This window comes from Crocuta crocuta, unplaced genomic scaffold (genome assembly GCF_008692635.1).
Source record: "Crocuta crocuta isolate KB4526 unplaced genomic scaffold, BGI_CrCroc_1.0 scaffold108, whole genome shotgun sequence".
NCBI lineage: Eukaryota > Metazoa > Chordata > Mammalia > Carnivora > Hyaenidae > Crocuta > Crocuta crocuta.
The window spans coordinates 5098905-5111601 of NW_027532825.1; the positions used below are offsets into that span (position 1 = coordinate 5098905).

At 53.3% G+C, this 12697-nt stretch overlaps 1 protein-coding gene across 1 annotated transcript in view; it reads left to right on the top strand.

The window, feature by feature from the left end:
* PKD1L1 (polycystin 1 like 1, transient receptor potential channel interacting) overlaps window positions 1-12697 on the top strand; it is a 113198-nt gene that overhangs the window by 21904 nt on the left and 78597 nt on the right. Inside the window, 5 exon segments of the mRNA XM_077781152.1 lie at window positions 2470-2532; window positions 3654-3787; window positions 4056-4291; window positions 4679-5230; window positions 10854-11027. Of these exon segments, the coding sequence (XP_077637278.1) occupies window positions 2470-2532; window positions 3654-3787; window positions 4056-4291; window positions 4679-5230; window positions 10854-11027 (1159 nt within the window).

Consider the following 12697-nt stretch of genomic DNA (forward strand, 5'->3'; position numbering starts at 1 on the left):
CCCAGCACCACCTGTTAAAGAGGCTGTCTTTTTTTCCATTGGATATTCTTTCCTGCTTTGTCAAAGATTAGTTGGCTGTACATTTTGGGGTCCAATTCTGAGTTCTATATTCCATTGGTCTATGTGTCTGTTTTTGTGCCAATACCATACTGTCTTGATGATTACTGCTTTGTAGTACAGGCTGAAGTCCGGGATGGAGATGGCTCCTGTTTTGGTTTTCTTTTTCAATCTTACTTTGGTTATTCAGGGTCTTTTGTGGTTCCACACAATTTTAGGATAGGTCTAGTTTTAAGAAGAATGCTGGTGCATGGGGCGCCTGGGTGGCTTAGTCGGTTAAGCGTCCGAGCGTCCGACTTTCGCTTGGGTCATGATCTCGCGGTTCGTGGGNATATTTTAAATGTCTGGTAGAGTTCCCCAGGGAAGCCAGCAGGTCCAAGGCTCTTATTTGTTGGGAGATTTTNGATTTGTCAATTTTGTTTGTTTTTTCACAAAATCCACTCTTGGTTTCACGGATCAGTTCAACTGTTTCTTTGGTTTCTATATTTTTATTTCTGCCCTGTTTTTTTTTTTTTATTATTTCTCTTCTTCTACTGGGTTTGGGGTGCTCTTGTTNGAGCCCTTTTATCCCTAGCTGCTTTCAGAATTATCTCTTTGTCCTTATATTTAGCCAGTTTCACTATGATATGTCTTGCAGAAGACCGATTCAAGTTCCGTCTGAGGAGAGTTTTCTGTGCCTCTTGGATTTCAACATCTGTTTCCTTCCCCAGATTGGGAAAGTTCTCTGCTATAATTTGTCCCAGAACTCCTTCAGCACTTTTCCCTCTCTCTTCCTCTTCTGGAATTCCTATGATATGGGATATTGTTCCATTTGATTGTATCGCTGAGCTCTCAAGCTCTCCTTTTGTGTTCCTGGATCAATTTATCTCTCTTTTTCCCAGCTTTCTCTTTTTCTATGATTGTGTCTGCTAAATCACTTATTCTCCTTTCTGCCTCTTCAATCCATGCATTGGATGCCTCCATTTTATTTTGCATCTCATTTATAGCATTTTTTAATTCATCACAACTATTTTTAAGCTCCATAGTCTTTGTAGCAATAGTTTCTCTGATGTCTTCCATGCCTTTTTCAAGCCCAGCGATGAGTTTTATGACTGTTGTTCTAAATTCTTGTTCAGTTATTTTGCTTATATCTGTTTTGAGCAGTTCTTCTGCTGTCAATTCTTCCTAGAATTTTTTGGAGGAGAGTTCTTCCATTTCGTCATTTTGGTTAGCTATCTCTTGTTAGTTTTAAAAGCTTGTTATGCACTCTGCACCTGTGAGTGCTGCTGTACCAAAGAAGGCTCTTTGACTGTCCAGGGCCTGTCCATTCAGAAAGTGTTCTTTGAATGGTGTCTCTTGGTCTCTTGTTGAGACCTTGGTTATTTTATTTTCCTACTCGTAGTGGTATTTGGGACTCTCCACCATGTGTACTTTGGCTTGTTTCTTGAGGTAGCCGCTATAAGGTTTTCTCAGCGGACTCTGTCTCCTTTTCCTCCCAAACTCCTGGATTCTGTAAGGGTTCCGGCCTTCTCCGTTTGAGAGATGGGGGTGAGCGAATTGTACAGAGCTCCCTACTTCTCTGCCATCTTGCCTACTCTCCTCATCCAGCTTAGATTTAACAGGAACTTCATAATCCCCAGAGCGGATCGTGATTTCCATTGTGTCAGATCATGTGAGGCCTAGCTCTTTTTCCTCCCCATTCCCCTCCTCTTTATTTTATTTTAGCATCAAAACCATTTTAAGGTGTGCAGTTAAGTGGCACTTAGAACATTCCTAAAGTTGTGCACTGCCGCTGCTCTCTAGTTCTGGGACATTTTCTTCATCCCCTGAAGGAAACGCCCCGTGGGCATCTCTCCTAGACCCTACCCCTGACAATAACGAATCTGCTCTCTGCCTCCGTGGACTGCTTTCTTTGGGAAATTTTGCCTAAATAGGGAGAGTTGGAAAAGAAACCCTTGGCAGTGCTTGTGCCATTACAGACTAGCTCAGCCGAAGAGTAGAATTTGTGGGACCTGCAGACAGGAGGCTCATGGAGGCCCGGGAGCTGGTGGCTAAGAGGACGCCTGGCTTCATCCCTGCCCCTGTCCTATTCTCTCTGGCTCCTTCCACACTCGGAGGAGGGCTGCCTTAGCCTAGGGGTTCACATCCCCGGGAAAGGGCAGGGCCTGCCCGGGTCAACGGGACTGGGCAGTGTAGAAGGGGCCTGGTGCTGGGGGTCTATCAGCCTTGGCCTCGGCCTTCTCCATACCTTGCTGCGATTTCATCTGGGGAGTGAGCATCTGGCCTGGCACCTGAGCATGTGGAGCGTGTGCGGACAGCTGGGCGAGTGGCGCGCTGTCGGGGCCGGGGCTCTGAGTGTGGGACAGTGAGAGTGAGGTGGCAGGTCCCGGAAAGGTCTGACACCATCCGGCTCCTCCCTGCTGTTTGGTGCAGGAATCGTGGCTTTTGTCCCAGGAGGCTGCAGCTGCCGGCAGAGTGGAGGCCGGCGACGGCATCGTGGGGGGTAGCTCGAGAGGCCCCCGCGGTGCCCACCCAGGCCTGGAGTTTGCCATGCCCTTGGCAGTGTCCTTTCCTTCTTGCTCCTGCTTGGTCGTGCTTTGGCTCCCACACCCCTCCTGCGTGTTATAGCTCTTGGCTCCTACAGGCGTCCCCGGAGGGAGCCACCCCTTCCCCACCTCTCTGACCACCACCCTAGTGAGGCCACCTTGTCCAAGCCAGGCTCTTGCACGGGCTTCCCGGGGCCACTGACACACATCTCCACAAACCGGGTGGCCTCATGCGACAGAAGCTGGTTCTTTCCAATCAGTTTTCCGAGGCAAAATCCCCCTACTCGTAGGGCCACGCCCCCGGGGGGCCGGGGACAGGGCTGTGCCTTTTCCTGAGAGGTGCGGGCTGGCATTCTCTCTGGTGTGGCTGGTGTGGCCCAGGGAGGAGCCTCTGACTTGATTTTTGGCAGTCTCAGCCCTGTGGCTAGAGGACAGGTGGTCCTTCAAGGTGACCTAGGTCGAGTTCGAATCTCTGAGCCCGTCCTTTCCTCCTCTCACATCATCCAGCTCCGTGAGAAGCTGTCAGCCTGCCTCATTATAGACAATCTGTGACTCATGATGCCTCCTCTTAGGATTTCGACTCTCCCTGGTACGGAAAGAATATGTGTTCCGTAGAAACTGTACTTGGAATTTTCCCNACGTGTGGGCTCCTCAGTAAATGTGGTTTCCCTAAACCCCCCACTGTGTGCAGAGAAATATCACGAGGCCGCGACCACAGCAGGAAGGCCAGGCGAGCCTGGAACCGGTGTTTCCTGCCAGGGTTAGGGCAGCCTGGGCCAGAGGCACCCCTTCACCTAACCCAGGACAACACACCCAGCCCTCTACTGATGGAGGATGGCTCTGAGAACCCTGTGCCTGGGGGGTGTGGGGGACTCTGAGTGTCCTGGATGTGAGGCAGGATGGCCCTGAGTGCCCTGTACCTGAAAACGGAATGGCTCTGAGTGCCCTGGGCATGAGGGACCTTGGCACAGGCACCGGTGTGGCTCACCCGTCCAGGTAAACAGGGTCTAGGACTCTGTAAGAGGGTCTCACCCTGCGGCCCGTAGTCCCGCCCCTCGCCTCCATTTCCAGAACCTGTGGGTGGGCCAGACGGGGTGGCAGTTGTCCTGCTCGGAGCAGTCCCCAGGTCACAGGTGGATCCCATGGAGGCCTGGTTGTGGCCCTGGGGCAGCTCACTGTGACTGGACGCAGAGCGCCTGTGGACAGTGAGCTGCCCGCGGGTAGGCCATCTGATGCAGGGTCCCAGCTGGGGACAGAGTTTAGTCCGTGGCCTGAGATATGCTCCTGTCAGTGAAACTCCTCCCCTTAACACTGGCACAGCCTCTCCTGCAGGGCGCCCTGGTGTCACCGGGACCACCGAGGAGCAGGTGCGGGTCACAGAGGGGCCCGGGAGAGCGCTGTGGTCAGATGGGCCCCGTGAGCGATGAAGCGCGCCGGCCTCACCGTCTCTGTGCATTTTCCCTTTGCGTCCAGAGACACCCAGGAACCTTGCGTTACAATTTCAAGCTCCTGGAGCAGCCGTGGCCTGCGTCCCTGTCCCCGACGGATGCGTGTGGCTGGGAATGCCAGTGGCGCCTCCCGCCGTCTTCCCCAGGTGGGTGTGTTCCCTGTTCGCCCGGAAGTCTCCAGAAGGCTGCCGGTGGCTAGGCCACCCTGGGGCTCGTGGGCCAGCCGTAGCTCCAGCTTCTGGTGCTGCGCGCACCGCTCAGGTGCGTGGAAAGCATAACCCGATTGGATCGTCGGTAAGGAAAACGGACACCGCGTGTCTGATGAGGGGCTGAGCGCCGTCGCTCACCCTGCAGATTGGTGGTGGCTCAGCCAGGGAGCAGGGACCCGGATGACCCGGGTTCGTGCTGGCGGTGTCACCCACACTCTCTTGGCCCGTGTGCCAGCGAGTGTGAATCTTCCCCGCGCCCGGTCTGCAGCCCCCAGGCCGGCCCATCCCGCCCCGCCCCCCCAGCACAGGCGCCCCCAGCCTCAGCGGGCCCCCTTACGGCCGGCTCCCTGACCTGCGGTCACCAGGGCGGACCCCGCCTCGGCCATGTGTCCCCAGCTCACTCGTTAACCCCTCGAATCCCAGTGCACCTGCCCCGCAGGGGGCCCCTGCTGTGCCGCGGGACGGCCGCGCTCTGCAGAGGACGTGGCCCCGCACCTGCTTCCCGGGACTGACGTCGTCACGTCGGCCGCTGTCGCGATGGAGGCCCCCGTCAGGGCGCCTGTGGCCGCTCAGACCAGCGCCGGGACTGCACNCCACTGTGGGAACTGGTGCGGGTGGCCCGCCCGCAGGTCCCGCAGGGCCCCTCCTGTCTCCGTCCCTGCTGGTGCGGCCGTGGCTCGCGCTCTGAGGCTGTCCTTCCTCTCCCCGCAGCTCCCTCGGCCANCCAAGCAGCTCTGTCCGCAGGCCCGGCGTCCCCCCCTCCCCGGGGCCGTCTCCGTGCAAGGTCCGGGCGAGGCGCTCGCGCCCGCCGCCCGTTGCTTCCCAGAAGCTGATGCGCAGGCCCCTCCGAGCCTGGGGGTCCGGGTCCAGGTGGCTTCCCGTGGGGCTCTGTGTCTGCTGCTGGATTTCGGGGACGGCTGTGCGGTCCCGGTGAGGATCTGCGACGCGGCCGAGGGAGTGGCCGTCACTGCCTGCCACCAGTTCCGGAAAGGTGGGTGGCTCGGCATCCCTGTCAGAGCAGCGGCTGGGGGCGCAGACGCGGCGACATCCCCGGGTAGCGCAGGGCTCGCGGGGCCAGGGAAGACCTCACTCCTCCCTGATAACACACNCCTTGGTGGCTCCTGGCCTCCACGGAGGGCAGGACAGGCAGGGGTGGTCCTGGGCTCGGACGCCTGGGAGCCACGTGACCCTCCCAGGGAAAGCCGGGAGCCACGGTGTGAACCGCTGACACTGTCCCTAGGTGCGCACACGCACACGGCACTGCATGCTTCATCTTTTGCACTCGGGTGTCAAACGCCTTGCGCGTAGGCGAAGTGACAAAACAGCTGTCTGCGGGGTCGCGCGGCGACACCTGCCTGGAGCAGGAGCCTCCCCAGCGCTGGTGGGGGGCGGGGCGCCCGGGGGACTCTGACCCTTTTCTGCTCACCAGCCACGTGCAATTTTCCGCTTTCTGTATATCTTTTAAGACTGTCTTTTTTTTTTTAATTTTTTTTTTTATTATTTCTAGGAGACAGAGAGAGAGACAGTGTGAGCAGGGGTGGGTCAGAGAGAGAGGGAGTCACAGACTGAAACAGCCTCCAGGCTCTGAGCTGGCAGTCAGCACAGAGCCCGACACGGGGCTCGAACCCACAAACCGCACGATCATGACCTAAGCAAAAGTCGGACGCTTAACCAACTAAGCCACCCAGGCGCCCCAAGACTGTCTTTTTGTATATAGTGTTGGGAGATTGCACCCCCACCTTACAGAGACATGTGTGCTGATGGGTGGCCCCTCAGGCACCTCCTTTCTGTCCCTTAGGTCTCTGGTGCACGTACGCAGTACAGATCCCGTCTTTCCTCCTGAACACAGATGAGTGCGGCCTCGGAGCCCTACTCCCGCTCACACACACACCCGGCCACACCTCAGTGCTCCTACCGCGTACACACAGGAAGGGCTCCCCCACCCTGCAGCATGCAGAATGCGCATTAATGTGCCCAAGTCTATCTAACCATGCTTTTTATCTGTACATGTTGAGATTTTGTCTAATCTTCAGCATCGCAAATGACATTGCAGTGACCAGTCACACATGTGTGCCATTTCAAAGAAAAGAGGAATGATTGCCTCAAATGTTAGGAGCATTTGTAATTTTTTTTTTTTTTACTTTTTGAGAGAGAGTAAGCAGGGGGAGGGGCAGAGAAAGAGGGGGGCTGAGGATCCAAAGTGGACTCTGAGCTGACGGGCTGACAGCAGCGAGCCCGATGTGGGGCTTGAAATCACAAACCGTGAGATCGTGACCTGAGCCATAGTCAAATGTTTAATGGACTGAGCCACCCAGGTACCCCTGGTGCATTTGCAATATGATGGTTGTTACTAAGTTGCTCCCAAAAAGAGCTGGCTGGTTTCCAGTCCCCAGAGCAGCACCCTTATTAGTTATTAGGTCCAACCATGAGAAAGGTCCAGTGTTTGCCATATTGTACCAAAAAGGACACTTTTCGTGGCTCAACCTAACATGGGGCTTGTGTGAGCACTTTCAGTAATTACGAAGATTAGCCCTTTTTACATGATAAAAGCTCCCATAGATCTTTTTGTCAGTTTGCCCTTTGTGTTTGGGCGTTGCTTATAGTTGTGTTTGGGCGTTGCTTATAGTTGTGTTTGCTTCCCAAGCAGAAATTTTAATTTCTATCAAGTATACTTTATTTTTTCTTTTATGGTTTCTGAGTTTTAGCTCACAGAAAGAAATCCCTTCCCTAATCTGAATTTATAACATAATTCTCTCGTGGCAGTTCCGGTGTTTGTAGGATTCCATTCTGTGCATTTGAATACGTAGTACAGAGGAACGTGCATTCTGGCACTGAGCTGAGGTGGGGATTTCATTGTACTTTCCTCTGCGTGGTCACCCTGGGAGTGCTCACCCTGCCCCCAGGGGTCGGGAGTGCGGCAGCCTCCGCCGGCCACCCCCNGACTGAGCCACCCAGGCGCCCCTGTTCCTCATCTTTTCTAAAGTCATTCTGGTTCTTGTCACTCGTCCATTTGTCCACGTGGACTTTGGACTCATGCTGGGTCACGTAAAAACATCTTGTTGGCAGTGCTGCTTGAATCCCGTCCTATTCCTGAACTGCTGTCTGCAGCATGTTGATACTCAGGAGCCTCCCCCTTCACGAGAATACCTTTCTCTCCACTAGTCTTCCTTGTGCCTTTAGAGGAACATGTAAAAATGTCTTCACGTGGAAAGCACACGTTTGTCGGAAGAGATTATATTTTCTGCACGGTGGCCAATGAGGCCTTTGCTTTCGTGTTCCCTTCATGTTGGTTGTTATCAGGTGTGGAGAAGCTGCTGGTGCTCACTATTAATTTTGTACCTTCTATCGCTCCGAGTTATCACATTGCAAACATTTACCAGAAGCGTATTCTTCAGTGTGTCAGTCACGTGAACATTATTTACAAGTAGTGACGTGCCAGCCCCGTACCCCCGTGCTGACACCTGTCCCTCCCTATCCTGCTTACTCACCTTGGCTGGGACTTCCTTCCTGAAGGCGGGGGCAGGGGAGGCTATGGGAGAGGATGTCGGCATCTTTGTCTAGAGACGCTTAGTGTTGCCCATTAAAGTGGGGACTAGACTTGGGGCCGATGTAACTTATCAAATGTTAAGGAAGTTTTCATCTTTCTCCTCTTTCATCAAGGACACCTTAAGTTTTTTAATTTCAATTTCCAGCTAGGAATTGAATGCCCATGTTATCTTAGTCTCAGGGTGTACGACCTAGTGATTTAACACGTCCATGCTTCAGCAGTGCTCCCTCAGCATGACAGGTGCTCCCTTCACCCCCATCCCGTTTCCCCCGCCCTCCTCCCCTCTGGTGACCGTCAGTGTGTCCCCTGTAGTTAAGAGTGTTTCTTGGTTTGCCCCCCCTCCCCCCCCGTTTTTCTCCTCTGCTCATTCGTTTTGTTTCTTGAATTCTACACATAAGTGAAATCAATTGGTCTTTCTCTGACTGGCTATTTTGCTTAGCAGAACACTCTCTAGTTCCATCCACATCATTGCAGATTGCAAGATTTCGTTCTTTTTTGTGGCTGAGAAACATCCCATTGTGTATATATATATACCACATCTGTTTGTTCATCTGTTGATGACGCTTTGTTGCTTCCATAGTTTGGCTGTTGTGAACAGCGCTGCAATAAACATAGGGGTGCATGTATCCCTTTGAATTCGTGTTCTTGTATTCTTTGGGTAAATACCTAGCAGTGCAAATGCTCGATCATAGTGTAGTTCTATTTATAATTTTTTGAAGACCCTCCATACCATTTTCCACAATGGCCGGACCAGTGTGCATTCCCACCAACCGTGCAAGAAGGTTCCTATCAAGGACTTTTTTAAATATCAGGAGCCATGGGGCACCTGTCTGGCCCACTGGGTGGGGCATGTGAGTCTTGATCATGGGGTCGTGGGTTCAAGCCTCATGTTGGGCTTAGAACCTATTTTTAAAAATAAGGTAAAATCAAGAGTCATCCAGTGTGTGAAATCCTTTTCAGTATCTGTGGAGCTGCTCTCATGGTTTTTTCCCTGCCTCTTTAGAGCTATAGATATTAACCAGTCCCTCAATACTGAACCACCCTGGAATTCCTCGGAGGGAAAACACTCTGGATTTTGGTGTACCGTTCTTTGTGCTGCTGAATTCAGTTTCCTCATATTTTATTTATGTTTTTTCCCTTGGTAATCACACATGGAACTGGCATGTAGTCACTAAATTTTGTGCAGTAGTTTTAGATTTGGGGTTTCCGTGCTTATGTGATTTTCTTCATTTTTTGTTAGTCTTGAAATGGTTTCAGTAGTATTGGAAATAATTATTCTGTTTTGGGGAATTTGCTGATAACTCTCTGAGACTGATACATATACACACATACAGATTTTAATCGCCTCCGTTTCTTCTATGACATGTTCTTCTGTTTTATCTGTGGAAAGTCATCTGTTGACATGTTCTTTTTCTTTGTTTTAAATTTTAAAGTAATCTCTGTGCCCAGCGTGGTGCTCAAACTCACGACCCTGAGATCAAGTGTCACACGCTCCGCTGACTGAGTCAGCCAGGTGCCCCACCACAACCTTTTTTTTTTTTTTTTAAGATTTTATTTTGGGGCACCTGGTAGGCTAAGTCAGTTGAGCATCCGACTCTTGATTTCAGCTTGCGTTGTGATCTCATGGTTCATGGGATCGAGCCCCATGTTGGGCTCTGCACTGACAGCATGGAACCTGCTTGGGATTCTCTCTCTCCCCTCTCTCTGCCTCTCTCTCCCCCTCAGGATAAATAGATAAACTTAAAAAAAAAAAATAAAAGTTTATTTTTACTGTTGGCATTTTCTACTTCTGTTGCAGTTAGTTTTTTTAAGTTACATTTTCTTGGAAAAGCATCCACTGAGTCACAGTTGTCATGTGCATTTGCACCAAGTGAGCCGAGTGGGCGCCAGCGGCTCCTTACGTGTCATCGGTGTTTGTGGGTGTTTCCTCCTGCCGCCTCTTGTTTCTGGGTTATGCTTCCTCCTCGTTGTCCTTGATTGGGTTGGGTGCCTTTTCATTGGTCTATGTAAAGAACCTTCTTTGTATTTCATTAATTACATTCTTCCCCTACATTTATTAATATCTGCTTTGTTTTAGAAATGTTTTTATCATTTATTTTTGAGAAAGAATGCAAGTCAGGGAGGGACAGAGAGAGAGGGTGGGGGAGAGGGAACAGAGGATCTGAGCAGGCTCTGTGCTGACAGCAGGGAGCCCAAAATGGGGCTCAAACTCCCAAATGGGGAGATCATGACCTGATTTGAAGTCAGATGTTCAACCGAGTCATGCAGGTGCCCCAGAAAAGATTAAACAAATATATATTTATTCATTTAGAGAGAGACAACGTGAGTAGGGAAGGGACACAGAGAGGGAGAGAAAATCCCAAGCAGGCTCCGAGGAGTCAGCATAGAGCCCAATATGTGGCTTGAACTCATGAACTCTGAGACCATGACCTGAGCTGACAGCAGGGGCCGGATGTTCAACTGACTGAGCCCCCAGGGCTCCCCATCTTAACTTTTGTAGTGTGCTTTCTGTGCTCAGTGGTGTCCTTTCCGCATGCCAGCCAGCTCCGCTCTGCCCACCCCCCCACTTCATAAAAGGGCAGTGTGTGCGCACGTGTGTGCTCATGTGTGGTTGTCTTTGCTTGTGATACACACAACCACCGTATTCTTGAGCCGAGCGGTGGGTGACCAGGCTCTGTTTCCATCCCTGTGAATATGTACCACAGCAGAATTCCCGGGTTCCAGGGCAAAATAAAAATGCAGCGCCCTTTGTTAATGAAAATTATGAAGACTTTAGCCACAGCGGGGCATAAAGCCCATGCAGGGGCCTGTGGAGGGTCCCATGCCCACAACCTGGCCCGCCTGTGGAGTGTCCCGTGCCCACAATGTTGCCGTCCCGTGGAGTGTCCTGTGACCACCACGTGGCCCTCCTGTGGAGTGTCTTCTGCCCACCACGTGACCCTCCTGCAAGAGCGAGTCCCCTCTGCTGTGCCCAGCGTTATCACCCGTCATGGTCCATCCACGGAGGTTCGATGTTGCACATACTTTTAATAGTTCATCAAGCGGTCGTTCTTGCTCCTTTTTCCAGAAGGAGTCTATATGCTCAAGGCCGTTACTCACAGTGAGTTCCGTGGAGCTGGAAAGGAGCTTGGCCCCTATTATGTGGAAATCGGCCATGCAACCGTGTCCGTGTCCGTGAACTCCAGCAGCATCCACAAGGACGGGCTTCTTGTCCTCACGGGCTCCCGCACGGATCAGAAAGGTAAGAGCTGCACCCGGGGTTGAACCGCCGGCCCTCGGCTCCGGACGTGGTGATCTGAGGGCGCGTCCACAGTCCTCGTCTCGGGACTCACAGTGTAGCGGAGGCGTCGAGGCCTGCGCCTGAAAAACACCGTGGCACATGGGGCCGCCTCTCGAAGGGCACAGCCAGGCCCTGGGGGGTTTTGGGAAGGATCGCGCGCAACCACGGGGTGGGCAGTCCACGATGGCCTTGGGGAGCGGGCGGCCGTGGGTGACAGGCGCGGGAAGAGCATGTGGGGCCGCAGCTTGGCAGTGAGTCCGAGCAGGGGTGACGGCGCTGCAGGTGGCTGAGCCCTGACGGGGCGCTGCTGCCCTCCCGCTTCACTCACGCCAGGCCCTGCGGCCACCGGCGAGGGGCTCCCTTCTGCTCAGCATCGTGGGGGACCCGGCTTGGGGGCTGAGGGGCGGGAGGGGAGAATCCCAGCCAAATATCAGCTCCGCGTGAGAGGCGGGTCGTGGGCGAGCGTGGTACCCGTCGACGGTAATCCCAGAGCGTGCAGCCTCAGTGGGTGGATTATGGGCTGCGTTTCCTGGGAGCGGGATGGGGAGAGGTCAGGAAGGTGTGTGCACATGATGCCCACGGGGTTTACACTCTGACCGCACGTCCTCATACACTCAGCCCTGTGAGAGCCTCTGTGTCCAGGACATCACAGAACATAGGGAAGGAGGGCTGCGGGCCTGTGCCCTTCGGGTCTGCTCGGGGACTTAGGAGCGGGAGGCCCGGCCCCGCTGGGCCGCCGGGTGGTCTGCAAATCCGTGCATCGTGGGTCGTGGTTTCTCTTCCCGGCTGGCAACCGCGTCCCAGCTGGAATGGAGTTGTGGGCACTGTCGGTGCAATGCTGTCACTCTTCAGTGTGAGAGATTTGTTTTTCAGAAATCCTACAGCATTGGGGTGCCTGGGGGGCTCAGTCGGTTAAGCGTCGACGTTGGGGCCTCAGGTTGTGATCTCCCGGTTTGTGAATTCCAGCCCCGTGTGAGGCTCGCTGCTGTCTGTGCCGAGCGGCTTCAGATCCTCTGTCTCCCTCTCTCTCGGCGCCTCCCCTGCTCGCACTCTCTCTCAACCATAAGTAAACGTTAAAAAATATTCTAAAGCGTTGACGAAGAATAAAATACCCCCTCCATATTACCGTTGTCATAAAAGAGGATTTTCTCTCTGTGAAGGGAAGAGCCGCACCAAACACCTGTCCCGTTAGGTCGACGGGTTGTTCTAAATGTGCCCAGACGTGACGGTCCTGCTCTGGACCCTGACACCATGTTGGGTGCCTGCCCTCCCCGTACGTGCACACACGTGTGTACGTACATATCATGTATGTGCAGCCCTTTGCGTTGCGTGTCTGAGGGGTTAAAAGCCTGGGTCCCTCCCTGACCCTGTTAGGAACCCTCGTGAAGTAAGACACTCCTTAGTGCGCACTGGGGAGGCCCTTTAAAGACGAGGCCGTCCAGCAAAGGAATGAACGCCTTGACTGCCACGCCGGGCAGTTCCTGGGGGCGAAGAGAAACACCTGGGATTCCAGCGAGAGACCTTCTGGGACAAGGTTCACGTTCCGCAGGCTTGTCTGATTCCAAAACTCGGGCTTCAGAATTTTGAAATCCACTGGGATTCAGAGAAAGAGAGAGAGAGAGAGAGAGAGA